Source organism: Athene cunicularia (assembly GCF_003259725.1).
Source record: "Athene cunicularia isolate RWA chromosome 4 unlocalized genomic scaffold, athCun1 chr4_part1, whole genome shotgun sequence".
In the NCBI taxonomy this organism is placed as follows: domain Eukaryota; kingdom Metazoa; phylum Chordata; class Aves; order Strigiformes; family Strigidae; genus Athene; species Athene cunicularia.
Window position 1 is genome coordinate 40,881,828 of NW_020799098.1, and position 17,155 is coordinate 40,898,982.

Genomic DNA, 17,155 nt, shown 5'->3' on the forward strand with positions numbered 1-17,155 from the left:
GGGGGGGGTGGGGGGGGAATTAAAAAAGATATCTGCACTCATTTCGTTCACCTTTCTGGAGCCACACCAGCAGAGACCATATAAACACAATCGCATTTCATTTGGAAGGGAAAATTCACGTGTTACCGGGGGGGCGGGGCTGGCTCCCAGCAATTTTATTTACCCTTTTCAAACATGAAAAATAATTACCACCGATAAAGAACAATGTAAGCTACTAAAAGCCAAGAGCTCCGCTCCACGGGGTTAGCTCATGGGGTTAACACTTTCACCTCCACCCCCCCAATAATGCTGTAGAAGTTTCAACTCTACAGCACCGAATGTCAGATTTTAACATATGTAATCAAAAACATTAAAGGAATAATTTAATTATATATCTAACTAAAATGGCCTAGTGTCACCCATTTTTTTGTGATGATTATTCTGATATTACAACTGCGTAACATCCGTATTCATACTGAAAAGTCTGGGGCAGGGTGGAGGGAAGCCAACATAGTAAACATAAGCCCATACTTACGCTTGCATTTCTCTACACATTGACAAAATGCTCCAAGAGTCTTACAAGTCACAGACTCAAAATAGGCAACAACCCACACGAATGCTAACCAAGGCGTTCATGGGCTACATCATCAAACAGTGACTGTTACAGCTTTGGCAATACACAAGCACTTCAAATAACCAGTATCTGAAGACAGGAAATCTTAAACTGACTACATAATTGTTTGCATTTGAAACAGATGTTATTATATATTGTATCCATATATTGCCTATCTTGGTAAAAGGCAATTCCAAGCACAAATACAGGCTGGGTGATGAGTGGATTGAGAGCAGCCCTGCAGAGGAGGACTTGGGGGTGTTAGTGGATGGAAAACTGACTATGAGCCAGCAATGTGCGCTCACAGCCCAGAAAGCCAACTGTATGCTGGGCTGCATCAGGAGAAGTGTGGGCAGCACATCAAGGGAAGGGATTCTGCCCCTCTACTCCATTCTCATGAGACCCCACCTGCAGTGCTGTGTCCAGCTCTGGGGCTCCCAATATAAGAATGACATAGATGATCAGGGGGCTGGAACACCTCCCCTGTGAGGACAGGCTGAGAGTTGGAGTTGTTCAGCCTAGAGAAGAGAAGGCTCCAGGGAGACCTTACAGCAGCCTCCCAGTACTTAAAGGGGCCCTGCAGGGAAGATGAGGAGGGACTCTTTTTGTCAGGCAGTATAGTGGTAGGACATAGGGTGGTGGCTTTAAACTGAGAAAGAGTACATTTAGATCAGATATAAGGAAGAAATTCTTTACTGTGGGGCAGTGAGACACTGGAACAGGCTGCCCAGAGAAGCTGTGGCTACCCCCTCTGTGGAAGTGTTCAAGGCCAGGTTGGACGGGGCTTTGAGCAACCTGGTCTAGTAGAAGGTGGTCCCTTCCAGCCCAAACCATTCTGTGATTAATTTATGTTTATTGTGTGATCTTATACTGGTCCTTTCTTGCAATTACTGATAAGAAAACTATTTTACATGAGATTTCCATAGTCAGTTCAGTTGTGATGAAATACAGATATACATATTGTTTTTCCTTTTCTTCCCCTCCAACAGATGATATGAAAGTACTGTTCCCTGGACTATTTTTCTCATTTATTTTAAGTGTTCTGCTTCAGTAAAATGTCTCATACATTGGCTACACTACCACTTCACAGGATCATCAAGGTTGGAAAAGTTCTTGAAGATCATCTATTCCAACCATTAATCTAACACTGACAGTTCCCTACTACACCATATCCCTAAGCACTGTGTCACCCCAACTCTTAAACACTTCCAGGGATGGGGACTCCACCACTACCCTGGGCAGCCCATTCCAACTCCTAACAACATGTTTGGTAAAGAAATGCTTCCTAATATCTAGTCTAAACCTTCCATGGCACAACTTGAGGCCATTACATCTTGTTCTATTGCTTGTTACTTGGTTAAGGAGACTCATCCCCAGCTCTCTGCAACCACCTTTCAGGGAGCTGTAGAGGGCGATGAGGTCTCCCCTCAGCCTCCTCTTCTCCAGACTAAACACACCCAGTTCCCTCAGCCGCTCCCCGTACGACCTGTGCTCCAGACCCTGCACCAGCTCCGTTGCCCTTCTCTGGACACGCTCGAGTCATTCAATGTCCTTTTTGTAGTGAGGGGCCCAAAACTAAACACAGGAATCGAGAGGCGGCCTCACCAGTGCCGAGTACAGGGGTCAGATCCCTTCCCTGTCCCTGCTGGCCACGCTATTGCTGACACAAGCCAGGATGCCATTGGCCTTCTTGGCCACCTGAGCACACTGCTGACTCCTGTTCATCGGGCTGTCAATCAACACCCTCAGGTCCCTCTCTGACTGGCAGCTCTCCAGCCACTCCTCCCCAAGCCTGTAGGGCTGCTGGGGGTTGTTGTGGCCCAAGGGCAGCCCCCGGCATTTGGCTTTATTGAAACTCCTCCAGTTGGCCTCAGCCCATGGCTCCAGCCTGTCCAGGTCTCTCTGCAGAGCCTCCCTACCCTCGAGCAGATCAACACTCCCACCCAACTTGGGGTCATCTGCAAACTGACTGAGGGTGCACTCGATTCAGTTTTCAGGGTCAACTCAATTTCAGATGCAGAGATTCATTTTTGTCAGACTACATAAAAGAAAAAAAAAATGCTCTCAAGAGCAGAAAATGGATTTGCAAGTCATTAGACATACCGCTTCAGTGTAACACTTTAATGCATCTTGTACATATGTTGGTGTATACCCAAACACACAATTTACATAACTGAGGGGTCCCAGTAAAATTAGTCTATTCACACTAAGCTAAGTTGAGAATACCGCATGGCTACAGCACCAAGGCTCACCTTCAGTTTCATTCACACACAGGACACAAAGAAATTAATTTTATTATGTATTCTTTTTTACCTCTAAGTGTGAACTGTTAGTTCATTTATTATATTTCAATTATAGGAGACAACACTATCAATTCAACTCCATATTTTAGAGAATATGAAATAAAGCATATAAAGGACTTGTATTAACACAGTCTGGAAGGTCACTGCTAGTTTAAGAGTCTGGTTACCGAAGGCCTGGTATGTCTTAGAACTGATAATAAAATTCGGTCACAAAGTCATAGCTAACTTGTTGGCCTAAAGCACATGCAAAATTTCTACACAAGTCTAAAATTCAGTCCAAGATGGAAAAGATGAAGGGTGTAACTAGTTGGAGGGCATATCTGATGAAGTTTAGATACAAGGAAAATTAATGACAAGTCTAGGGTATAAAACAGATACAACTTCACTTTTGCTACATAAAATTTCAAGAGTTTACCTAATATTAAACTGTAACAGCTCATTCAAGGTCACCGCTTATAGACTGGCTGCCAAACAGTCCTTTGTCTATTCTTAAAAAGCAGAACAGTCATTTTCCCTTCTCAGTTACCAGCAGCTTGTGTCCTCATTGTTTATAACCACTACCACTGTGTGTATGCCCTTTCCTACAACACCGCAAAAGGTGATGTTTTCTTAAGCAAGACACAGAAACAGTCTTTTTCTTCATATCTAAAAGTCAATTTAATCTTTCCAAATTATCCTTTTTCTACCTGGTCTGAAATAGTGTCTGACTAACTGATAATTTTATGTTCAAAAGAGTATGTCAGTTATTTCCATTGTGAAGTTCAGCAAATTCCAAAATTGTAGTTAGTGAAATGGTGTCTCTAGTTAACTAGGTATTTTGGGTACTATGGAGTACATAACATTATGAACACTTCTTGTAAGGCCTAAACTTAGTTTTATGATAGCCTTATTTCCAATGACTGAGAACCCCTTAAAATGGCCAGTTTAGGCAGAACAGCTCATATGTAAACAGCAGGTCTGTACAACAGTTTACTTTCAAGAAGATTTCATCACAGTAATTACAGACTAAGGCCTCAATCCCAGAAATCCTCCATCCCACATCTGAGTGCTCCCATTGTTCTCAACAGGCACATACTGTTGCTAATCATCACTCAGGACATGTCTGTCTTGGCAGAAAAGGGCTTTAAGTCCATTGTTCCAGAAATATCATCATATATACAGGTGACACACCTTTAAAGCATATCAAGAATTAAGAAAGATACCTTAATCCCCCCTCCACACCTTATCTTTTTCCCTTTTTTTAGGGACAGAAGGAATACATTCAAGATAAAGTATCTGAAAATATAAGAACAAGTCAGAGGTTTAACGAATGACATACACCCAAGGGAAAGGTGTTTTGAGGTGAACGAACAAGGCCGGTGAAACAAAGGGGAGTATCACAGAGGTATGATGACCTGCTTACCCAAAGCTGGAGGGAAAAACTTAATTTTGAAGCACTATTTCACCATTTCATATTAAAAAGCAAGCTACATTTAAGGAAGACAGCCAAGCACCTTGTTACATATAAACCAAACATGTTCTTTCAATTTCCTCAATTACTTGGTTTACTTTGGTAACAGACTATGTAATTTCATTGCACCAGGTAATGAAAATTAAAATTGTGTCTTTTATGAAATTCCAAATATGACTGAGGATGCTGAACGATTTCATTAAAGTAACAAGATATTCCAAAAGTGTTTCTGATAATTACAAATGTTAGTGCAACTGATGCAAAAGATTTTGGTGACTGATTTTCTTTCCCATTATTATTCAAAACTAAAGCTTCTCCTTCAGCAGAACTAGAAGATAATGTTCTTTTGAAAAAATGCTACATAATAGAGCACTCCTCAAAACAGCTACCATCTCCAAACATTCTGAAAAGAATTTAACTTGTATGCACCCGCAACTGAAGGTTGGGCATGAAAGCATCCATTTACAAGAGGGTGCCAAAAGTATACACAAAATGTCTCAAAACTTACTGCATCCCATTCTTCTTTATTCTATTAATTTTCTTTCCAGCTCTATTCTCCTGCCTTTTTTTCCAGTTTCTTCTTTCATTTACCCTTTTTTCAATCAATGTGGCCAAATTAAGCCCAGGTCTAATCCCTCTACCAGCTTGACTTCTCATACTTAACTTGTCTCATTTTACTGATTTTTGCAGCCCCTTCAGTCTGACTTTGTTCATTCTGCATAAAAATCATACAGCTTTCTTATCTGGGCCACACAGAGACAGCAGTGGGAACACTAAAAATGGTAAAAGAAGGACAAACACCCTTCTCACAGTTCCAGTACTCGGACATGGTCCAGAATGAACTAACTCAAAGATGCAATCACAGAAAAAAAAAAAAAAAAGAAAAAAGAGGGAAGAAAAGTTCAGTTATATATAGCTTCAAATTAATACACAGTAAAAAAAAAATTAAAATCTTAAATTACAGAGTTCCAAACTTCATTCATTCCTCAGAATTACATAGAACTATGTGTTTGATCACAGTGGTGTTAGCAAAAGCCTTCCAGCTCTGTATCAGGTTATATACAGAAGATTCCATGAGGTTGTTTCCATTGCCACCTCATCAAAAGCCTCAGTAAGAGAGACAGAAAATGACAGGAAAAATTTTAGACCAAATATAATGTAAAAGTAGAAGAAAGCAAATTTATAGCATATGCTGTTGAATAGTTCAAGGCAGATGGGGTTTAAACAAAGCTGGAGTCAAAAAACCCCAGAGGAATGCAGTTAGAAGTAATACACAACAAGATTTTTTTCTACTTGCATTTTATTATACAGAAAAAAAAATAGCTTCTTAATCACAGTGTCTTTTTTCATAATCATTTGTTTTCCACAAATTAATTAGTTAATTTTGCTCACAATCATGTGACCCAGCAGAGAACACTATCCCAGGATCTAACCTGATAAGCTTGCTTCTACAATGGCCAATCACAAGTTCCTGAATTACGCTTCTACACTACTGTGTAACTTTCAACGATGCTTTTACTCACTGTCCAGACACAGATGATGGTAACTAAAGTCAAACCCAACCAGTAAACAGAATGCAGTAGAACAGGTCGTATAGGCGCAAGCATGTTGTGTAATCATTTCTGAGACTGACTTCCCCCAAGGTAGCTGAACCTTCACTGACAATCAGTGAAGTATGAGTAAAGGCTCCCCAGTGACAGGCAAAAAACTTTGGGGCAGAAGAAAGAAACAGACAGAAGAAAGCTGAAATAATTAAGTCACAATGCAACCTAAGTCCAAAAATAAACCTGAAAAAAGCAAGCATTTGGTCCCTAAAGACTGCTTTGACATCTTCGCCCAAAACACCAAAGGCAAGACTACTCTCTTCAGTTTTCCTTTTACTTCTTTCTAGGGTTGTCCATCACACTCTTCTTGATCTATAACCTAACAATGCTGGAAGAAAATCCTTGACATCAACAAACTACATATCACTATCAGCTGTGAAAGGTGGGGTTTCTTCTCTTTGTTTTCTTTTCTCTCTCTTTTTTTTTAATTGGTCAGCTTTACACTGACATTAAAAATATCTTTTACAGTATTAATCACGGAAGGAGGACTTGGAAAAAAAAAAAGCAGTCTATTTTCTGCAAACAGGTTGCTTTCTCTTATTCTCTAAGAGCCTATTAACTACTTGCTATCTTTTTTCTGTTCTTTTTCTTTACAGGGTAGGCTTTTACTAAGAAATAAAGCGCTGCTGCATTTTCACCTTTGCATACATGTCCTTTCCTCACACTCCAATCTGCTAAAACTGTAATTATAACTCATCAACAAGAGGATTTGGCATCCTTATTAGGAAGTGATCCTGGCTTACTTAGCAGCTTTCCTAAAGTTTACTTATTCCTTTTCTAGGACTAGCCAAAATTCTCCTACCAAAATCATTCTGGTTTTCCTCTTACATAAATGCATACAAGGAAACAGGTTTTATCTTCTAGATTGCCCTTATCCTGATTTAGGTTTGTTTATTTTTGGGCACTGTTTCCGACTTATTGTTCAAAGTATGTGCTGGAGATAAAGTTACAGCACTAACATGTATTCCTTACTAGATATACCATAAACACTAAGCTTACTTTCTGTCTTCATGAACATTACATCTTCTCCATACATACATAAGCTGTGTGAACATAATGCCAACAACAATTTTGTATATTGTTAGTACTATACTACGTCAGGCATATTGGAATTCCATGAAACTGGGCTCAGTACATAGTAGTCAGAATAAGACTTGATACTCTGGTTCTGATCACTCCCTTAAGGCACAGATATTAGAAAATGGGCTGAAAGGGGCACTGAAAAGTATCCAAAGCATGGGATAGCTGCAAGGTTCAATTAAGCAAACCGTAAATCCTTAATCTGGAAAAGAGGTAACTGAGGAGGGAAAGAAATAAGTAGCAATGTAAATCAAATTTTCACCATCTGTTCTAATAAAAGAACTCTTAAGATAGTTCCTGATTTAGAAGATCAAGACCACTACAAATGACAATGGCAAGGACAACAGGACAACAAAACCTTTTTGTTAATGAGTATACACTGTATACAGGTATAGCAAAACCTATGCTATAAACAGTTTGACCCCTCACCTGCTCAGTGATTTGCTGTAATTAAATCACTGCTCTGATGCAGGGCTTTTTGGTGGGAAATTTGGATTTTAATCCACAATTCTTTCCTGTCTTTTCTAAGAAGTGGGAGATGAACTACCACCATTCACAGTCACAGCACCATGCTATAAGTTTTATCAGAGTATGTGTATTTGGCAAGACAATCAAGTCATCCTAGTTTCAGGTCACCCTGTCCTAATTTCATATCAAAACTTTTTGTATCAACAGCAGTTTCATTTAAATAAGAAAAATACCCCCTAAAACCCTTGTGTATCAGCAGATTTTTCACAGCTGCAACTATCAGTGGAAAAAAAAAAAAAAAAAGAGCTTAAACCTTTAAGCTGTACAAGGGCGAGTGGGCTGCCCAGGGAGGTGGTAGAGTCCCCATCCCTGGAGGTGTTTAAGAGTAGTCGACATAGCACTTCGGGATATGGTGTACTTGGGAACAGTAAGTGCTAGGTTAATGGTTGGACTGGATGATCTTCAAGGTATTTTCCAACCTACATGATTCTGTGATTCTGTGAGTGACAAGGAAGTCCATGTGTCAGTCCACACTAATGTCTAGGCCAGTGTTAGCCTAGGCAACACAGTCAGTTATAGCTGTTCTCAGCAGTATTTGTATGTGGATCTAGGTTCAAAAGAAAGAAAAGAAGGTAGCTCTTTACATAAAACATAGCCAAACTATTAGAGCTTGCCAAAGGATGGTGTGGGTGCCAAAGAATTGTTTCAAGAAAAAGGCAGTGAGAGAAAAACGCACTGATAAGGCCTAAAACTCTTAAAAACCACCACTCAGCTGAGAGAGGCCCCCAGCCATACTTAACAGCTGTAGAAGTACACAATTAACTATCAGTTATTCACCCTGTTCTTACCCTTCCTTAAGCACTGACTTTTGCCCCTGCCAGAGACAAGATGCTTAGCTAGGTGGATTTGTGGTTCGACACAGTACAGCTGCTCTTGTGTCTTCAGGGACATCATGATATCCTCTTCCAGAGTAACATTTCTGTTTAATCCAAGCAGATGAAAAGCTTTCATTTTGAAATGTATTTATTAGCTAGTAAACAAGAATATTCTCAATGGTAGAAAGCAAGTGTGTAGCCTGACATCAATTTGGTTAAAATTATATCTCCCTCCTTTGTCTGACTTGAGAGAACAAATCAAACGTAAAATGAATACATGAAATACTATTAAAATTGTAGTGAAAATTATTTAGTACCTAAAGACTTTACGGTCACATCAGACGTAATTATTTTATTGTACACCTCAGACTCTTCTTTCTACATACACACATATATGCCATCACATTTCCTCTGCTTTCATTCCTTCATTTTACACTAATCATACAGTATGCCTGGGAGAAGGACACACTGTATAACAACACCACACCAGGCTGTCAAGTCAGTACTACCTCAGCAGCATCTGTTAACAAAGTCAGTGTGCTTTAAGCACTTCAACAGAGCTGCAGAAGGAAACCAACAAGAGTACTTAATATCGGAAAGATGGGAAGAATGAATTACTAGTATTATGATTCATCTTATTCCAGAGTATCAGGCTGGAAATACATATGCTTGTGTGTTTTGGAAGATAATGAAAAATTTTGTAACTACAACTTTGGCAAGAAAGACTGATGAGACCATTCAAGGACTGCTGGTAGGGTTAAGCTCTAAAACCAACACAATTCTCATATCCTATAAACAAGTCATCAAAGAACTGACCATGGCATTTGTGAGAAATTGAAATGGTCAATATTTGTTTTTAAACATTTAAGACAAGAAGAAACTAATTGGTTACTAAAACTCTACATACATACTGCCATCATTTCCGTCCCTCAGGAAGTCTAATGCTACACCAATCCAATTGCAATCTGAAGGGCCAGGCTAACACTGTAACACCGTTAGAGACTACCCAACAAATGAACTTTCATTCTTGACAATAACTATGTTAAAAAAAAAACAGATAAGAGTTCCAAAAAATTATCATGATAAATAGGTAAGATGCATAAGACATTTTAAACACCTGCAACTTACTCATCCAGTAATGACATCCAATAACGAAGATAAGACATTTTTTCCCATTAAGAATCTTCCAATTTTTTCATTTTCTGGCAGGAATTCTGAAATCCTTGAATGAAGAACTTTTTAACTAGCCCTGACATTCATGTAAACATAATGTGTAACAACTCGTTTCCAGATAGATGGACAAAATAAACTTCATGCATTACTAATAAGAAATTAAAAATAAAAGAAAATATGGTTCTGTATTGTCAGATATCCTGTGTTCAGCTGCATTAGTAACAGGGAGCACAGATAAAATGTCTAACTATCAATCAAGAGAAAAAAAATTATACTCAGTTACTGACAATTTAACTACTCAAAATAAACTAGCTGTGCCTCACGCTGGTCCTTATGAACAGATCATGTTACCTCATGCTTCAATTTGTATGGCATAATTTAAGAGCGAATATAGTCCTTACTTAAGAAGAAAAATGGGCCCTTTAATGCAAATATGGCTAACTTGGAAAACAGGTTGTATGTAACTTAGGAAAGATATGCCAAACTGTCATCATGAATGTTCACTCAAACCAGTTTTATACCACATTGCACAGAAAACACAAACAATGCCAATGGTGCAAAATGACTTTGAAGACCCTTCTTCCTATAAGCTAGGGACAATAGGATGTATCTGTTAATGCAACTTCCGTGCATAAAAAAAATATAACAGGAACTTAAGGTCTTTATGCAGGAAATAAGTTAATATAATATTTTCTTTGCATTCTTTCTTTTCTCTATAAACTGTGATAGCTAAACAGAAACAAGCATACATGTGAAAGAACATGCATGTGTTGTTGGAAAAGATGTCTAGATCTTGCTTGAATGATTAACCTCTGATGCAGTATTAATTTCTTTATTGTATAGAACCGCCTGTACTTGCTAAAAATTACATTCTGTTCCTCAAATAATACTATAATATTAGTTCACTACATTGTATTTTTAACATCAGTATTTAGGGTGCAGAAAATGATTTGTTTTGGTCTCTCACTTCAGGCAAAGGACTCCAGCTCATGGGTAAGGACAGTTTAGGAGAGCTGCAGTGTTTTACACCCTGACCTGTTGGCACATTTGTTTAGTGGTGTTGCTATCACTGCAAGGAGATTGTAGCGGCTGTAGCACCAGCTTTTGATTTACCAGTTTACAGGTTGTCATATTAAGGTTAACTATTGCCAATTTTATGCTAACACCATATGCCAGACTGTAAACTGTCTCCGCACTGAAGTCACAATATAAGCAACTAAACTCCTTCAACTGAAGCAGGAATCACTATAGCTATTGAAAAGAACACCAAGCTCATTCAGTACTAAGACTCCTACATACAGATCAAAGTACCTTGAGATGTAAACACCAGTGAGGTAATTTGTTTGCAAACCATTTATACTGCAAAAAAAGGCTTAATCATCTGATTTCAGTCAGTGCCTTGAAGAATTTGCACTCTGACAACATTACAAAAATCTACCTGCTGAATTTGCCCTACACTTAAAGTGATGCAGTCACTATTAAAAAAAAAACCCCAAACTGATGCAGTCCTCTCTTACACCATATAGAGAGTCCTCGATTCTAAGTAAAATTATGGAGATCTCTCAGTTTTAAACTTGCTAGTTGGCTAACTCTGAGTCATAAAAGGAAGTCTGAACTTTTGCCAAGAGACTTGTTACACCCTTCAAGGCCAGCCAGTAGCCAAGAACTGTGTTTCTCAGACTTTAGAAACAAGCAAGGTAAGCCAATGTTGAGAGAAAAAGAATGGATTAGACATTTCATCTTCTCATTCCTATTTCCCAGGTAAAGTATTAATCTGATAATATTTCAATTCTGGAGATTTCATTTCTGTTTAGAAAGAATACTTTTCTTCCTCTATTAAAGAAATGGAAAACAATGAACTAACCTAGTGCAACAATTTTTGGAAAGTTAAGTAGTATACATTTCCTCCTTTAAAATTTAAACCAGTAAATATTACCTTATAGGACTTAATCATCAAAAAGCTGATAACTTCTCAATGGTAAGTATAACATGTTTGAAATTGACCTAGCAAGAAGCATGGCAATCATTTTAAAAATAAACCATAGGTAAGTCATGATGAAAATCATCTCCACAGATTGCATACATGGAAGTACACTGCATGTACAAGCAGTGGTAAGACATCCTGCCTACAAAGAGACACATATTTCTGTGTCACCGCACTTCTCATTAGACAGCAGTTCAACAGGGAAAAACACTAACATCACTACTCCAAAGATATTAGCTTTGATAAGCAAGAAAAGCAAGTTTTGACCAAAGCTGTCAGACAGTATCCCTTCTAGGCAGGACTTTGCTGCAAACCATCCAAACCTCCACATGCATAGTGATTTAATTACTATAGCACATTAAAACACACTATGCTCAAAGCATTTACAGTGTCATGATACCCACTTGTTCTCCATAATGCTGCCACCAAAAATCTGGTATTTATGCAAAGAAAACTGCTACTGGAGAACATAACAGGCATATATACTCTAAATGTAATTACTATACATATATATTTATGCATGTATTTTGGTATATAATACTACATATTCACAATTTCTGTATCCTTCTCAGGTGACACAGTAAAGGACAGGTCACATACCCACTTTCAGATGGTGTTAAGAGAAATAAGCTTGTTGTACAGCATTGTTTTTAAGGTAATGGTGAATCCCTCACATGGAATTACATTCAAATTACAAATCAGAGGTGACACTAAAAAGGCAAATCTCTATCAACTAAGTATTAAAGAAACCTAAAAGTCTAGGTGATAAGACTTTCTGAAGACTGGTTCCAGTTAATATTCACTTGTTTAGTCCCATATAGTATCAAGAAATTTCCCATAAGTAGTATATATTGTTAGTATTCTTTCCCAATATTGCCCAATTTCCACACACTTTCAACAGAAGGCATATTCACCATTGAATAACAGCCTCAATAGCTTTGTAAGCCTCAGTTAAGTACGCTGAGTGGTAATATGAATGGCAGTACTGTGCAGGCTTGACAGAATTGCTGCCCTGACAGCCAAAGGACTTATCAAGCCTACTGAAATAAGCAGACTTCTTCCGTTACCTTATTGCCCTTTGAATGATGGGGAAAGACTACAATAACTTAAAAAGCTAAAAATATGGAATTTCTGATCTACATAATATACGTGCATTTTATGGTTCAATTTTCATTGGCCAAAAAAGAAAAATTATTATTTCTTAATCCTTCATTTTCTCCTCATTGCATGGTCTTGATTTTTTAAAATCTGTAATTCTATAGTTTATTACATAAACTACAGAATTATGATGAACACTCTATTGTCCATGGCAACTTACGCAGCCTGGGTAAATTCATGTCTGTGCTCCTTTGTACTCCAAGCTTACACTCTGCAGCTACACAGATTTCAATTTAACTACATTATTTCCACAATTATTTTAAGTACAGATACATTATTGCTATTTTCTTCATGTTGCTAAGAAACCAGATCATAAATTCTTCCAGCCCTACAGACTTAAAACACAAACCATATGTTTCAACAGGGCTCCTGCTTTTTGGCAGGGTTCACCAGCTAAAGCACAGAGCCAGACCTAATGCCCCTGCATTCACATCATGCTCTGGAGGGCCCACAGTGCTGAGAAGCATGGGATCTTCCAGTTAATGGAGTGGTCCAGCCCCTCCTCAGGAGCTGGGACAGATTCTGTATGGTGAATTCATCTGTACTTAGACTCAACAGAACAAAAAGACGTTAATAAAGAGACAATTAAAAGGTAAGAGTATTTAAATAGTAATAAAAACAAACCAACCAACAGTTGATGCCAAGTGAGTAACAGAAGACTACAAAAATGGCACATGCAGTCCAGCAAGGAAGCACTTGTTTGGTCTTGTCAATGAGATTTGCTGAATTAAAAACACACAAGAAAAACCACCTTACACATTTAGAGCCTAAGAAATGAGAAACACAGATGTTCACCTCTGGCATGTAAGTTTATTGAAAACTTTTTTTTTAAATATGTTTGTAGCACCTTGAAAAAAAAAAAACCACATTTACACCAGATTCTCATCTATTGCTAAGATATTTGCTACAATTTACCATACAAGAAAATATTTTCCACATAGAAAAAACACATAACCCAGTGCCCACTTAGGGCTTATTACTATTGCTGCCTCTCACCAAGTGACCAGAATTAGGGCAAGCAGATACATCATAAGCAAAAAAAAAAAAATCAAACCCTAGAAGAAAATACATTAATAGTAATGTTCTAATGCACACTCTAATACTGCAGCTTACAATGAGATAGGGGCTGCTGGCATGTGCAGCAATTAGCATTGGTTTTGACAGTGCAAACAAAACAACCACCTCACCTGTTTGGACTCAGTTTATGGATCTAATTTCACAAGTTAGGGGCAGAAGAGCAGTTCTGAAACTATTTTACTGCAAACTTATTTCTCCTTCAAGCTTAAAGTGATGGAGAGGCTTTATATAAACAATAACCAGAATAGCTTCAGACTTTCAGTACAGGTTGTAAATATTATGTTAGACAAGCTTTATTAAAAGTGCCAGATATTCAGAACAGAATATTACATACGGAAGTCAATTATTCACTTAATTTTCTAACCATTAAGTGCTTGACTTCATCATGCTGGTGTTCTCTAAGTAATTTAGCAGAAGGAATTTTTATGGAGATTGAAGGTGTCCTGGCTCTTGATACCTGTATTGGTAATGCAAGATAATATAACTGCACGTTCAAGACATATCAAAGTAGATAAAAAGAATACAGATGTGAGAAGGATGCTTATAATGATTCGACACAACTATCTAGTATAATGCCAACATCCAATTGCCAAGTGTGGCAGAGGGAAAACGTATGAAGATAAAAGACTCTGCAGGGAAGAAAGAACTGAATGGTAATGGGGGAGGAAAGTGTGACAAAAAAAACCTCAAGAGGCTGACTGATTTTAAACAGAGTAAGAGGAAGTGACAAGAGCATACATTTAACCAAGTTTAAAATCTTAAACAGAAACTTTCCCTCTGTTCTCCTCTTCGACCACTGCTAAGAGAATGTTAACATTTTTGCTCCATTAACTGCTTTGTTTAGAAAAAAAAAAAAAAGAAGAGCTTCCCTGTTCTTTATTCTTTGTATTACTACAGTGCTTACAGTAGAAAGTTTTCTTTGCAACTTTGTTCTAGTCAAAAGTTCAAATTGTTCTGTTGCTTCTAATACCACCTCTACTTACAAGGCTTTTGCCTCTGACTTACACATCTGAAACTGAATTAAGCAGAAACAGGTTTATCTTTAAAAGTAACAATTAAAAGACTGTTAATTTCTGCCCCAAAGAAATACTGAAGACAGTGAGACTTTCAAAATCGTGCTGCAGAATAACCATCCTTCTACATAACAGGAAGTTTATCATTTGTCAGAAGTAACTTAGTATCCACCTCATATCAGAAGTCATCCCATACAACGTAACTGTTAGGCAAGCACACAGAAAAATGTCCACTTTCAGGTTTAAACCATCCCTCTGAAGGACAGATTAGCTAAAGAGAAATATTGATTAGTTATGAAAAGGTTTTGGTTCTGTTTAAAAAACAAAACAAAAATTTAAGAACCACAAACATACAACCCAGAAGAATTTTTAAACTGAAATTAACATTAACTTACCAATCGATGCATCACCATCCAAGAGGTTGTCATCTTCAGAGGTCTGAAAGTCCATAATTACACCTGCTCCATCTAAAAGCTCCTCATCGCTGCTTGCACTAGTTATGCTGTTGTAACTGTTTCGATAGTAGCCTCTATGAAACAGCTGCTCAGACTCCATTTAGCTGTTTTATAACCTGTATAAAGAAAATCAGTTATTTTCTATTTGAACACGCACAAAAGACTGAGAAGATTATATCAGATATAACAACGTAAGTGTATTTCACACTTTGGGGAAAAATATGAAGGTCACAATACTGTAAGTTACAGAAACATAGCAGTAATACAGAACATTTTATATATAGAACATTTTACACAGATCTTCAGTGATTTTTAATGGGATGATGCTTCCTTACCCCCTTCTTTGGGCTCTCCTTGGTTTAATGCTATCACCATGAAAGTATTTCACTTTCAGTACTGGAACATGCATACCCCATGTGTACAAATGTGCATTGTACCAAGAAACTGGTACAAAATCCAGCCAATATTAAGGTTAAAAAATTAAGTTTCTTTAATCGTGGTACCTTGCACTGTGTCTGTTTGGACAACAGATGGCAGGCTAAAGTTGTAGTCCCCTGAACACAACTCTTCACATTTTTTTGCACGGATGAATGAAAATATAAAAGTGGGAAATAGTTCCAAATCTTCATGTCCCCATAAAGCTTTCAAAACCCTTACCTATATGCTTTTTGTTTGGTTGTTATTTTGTTTTTAAACACAATAAGGTGTCAGCATGTGACAGGTGCACCCACCCAAGGAAAGCAGAGCTTCTTGGCTGCTGGGGTGTAGCAGCTCCTGACTGCCTTTGTTCTCAGGGCCTCACAGCAGTTGGGGCCTTTGGCCAACGGGAGCTGCTACTGACCACAGGTCAGATTGGGCCTGGGCATCAATGGAGTCCCCTGGGGAGACATTTGGAGCTCGTCCCCTGGAGCAGCAGCTGCAGTTGAGGACCCCCCCCTTGGGTCAGGATGCTGCCCAAGGAAACTCCTCCAGGGGCCTTGGGTCGGGATGCTGCCCTGAGCAGGTCCTCGAGGTGGAGAGCCCTCACTTGTTAGGTGAGTGACAGAGCATTATAGGATGTTGTTAAACCCTGGGAAGTGGTGCTTTTTTCTGTGTTCTGGGTTGTCATTAAACCCTAGAAAATTTTTCTGTTCTCATCACACAGACATTTAAACCTGTAGTTTGTGGAGGGCTAGTTAATTGTGTTAATAACAAGTTTTTAACTTTTGGTGGTTGCTTATTTGAGAGCCTCTGTAACACAGCAATAAGATGCTTTTTTTGCATATTCAGTGTAACACTAACACATTAGGATTTCACAGACTCAGGAAAAGTCTTCCTTTGCCTTGTAGAGTTAAATCCACAGAAATAACTTTGTGATTGGAGTGGGAGGGGCAAGATGTGATCATACCTTAATTCCATACTCTTCTTTATCTAAAGAAAGTCTCATGTCTGTCATTTCTCAAACATCATCACTCATTATTAACTTAAACAGCTCTACAGATGTTTTTTCAGTAATAAGAAACCTCTCATTCCCTCCAAGAAAAGGAGATGTCTCCCAATCCATCTCCGAATCTTTTCCTTACACCCTTTTTCTACTGCTTATCCACAAAACTCTGTAACCATTCACCATAACTGCTACGAAGCTATACACGCACTCTAAGGGTCCAGTAGCTGGCAGTGATAAAAACAGGTAACAAGACTCCCAGTTCAGATCCCCCTCCTCTACCCAGTCATTGAGCCTTGTATAACAAAACTGGTTGGCCAGTTTGAAGGTCAGAGAGTACTGGCAGAGAGTACTTCCCTGTACTGGCAAATGGCTCAGCCTTCTCAGTTACCTAGAAGAAGGGGTGAAAAAAAATCAAGCAACAAGGTTTGCTGGGTAGCTGCAGATGGAAGTCTCAGCACTGTGCAGCTGGGTGATAACCTGAGATAAAATTCTGTACA

General features: G+C 38.4%; 1 protein-coding gene across 2 annotated transcripts in view; it reads right to left on the reverse strand.

Moving 5' to 3' along the window:
• CLCN3 (chloride voltage-gated channel 3) overlaps positions 1-15,346 on the reverse strand; it is a 58,517-nt gene extending 43,171 nt beyond the window's left edge. For both annotated transcript variants that reach the window (XM_026846600.1, XM_026846598.1), the window contains exon 1: positions 15,173-15,346. In XM_026846600.1, the coding sequence (XP_026702401.1) occupies positions 15,173-15,332 (160 nt within the window). In that variant the 5' untranslated portion in view covers positions 15,333-15,346. The remainder of the gene's footprint in view (positions 1-15,172) is intronic.
• Between the last annotated feature and the right edge of the window lie 1,809 nt (positions 15,347-17,155).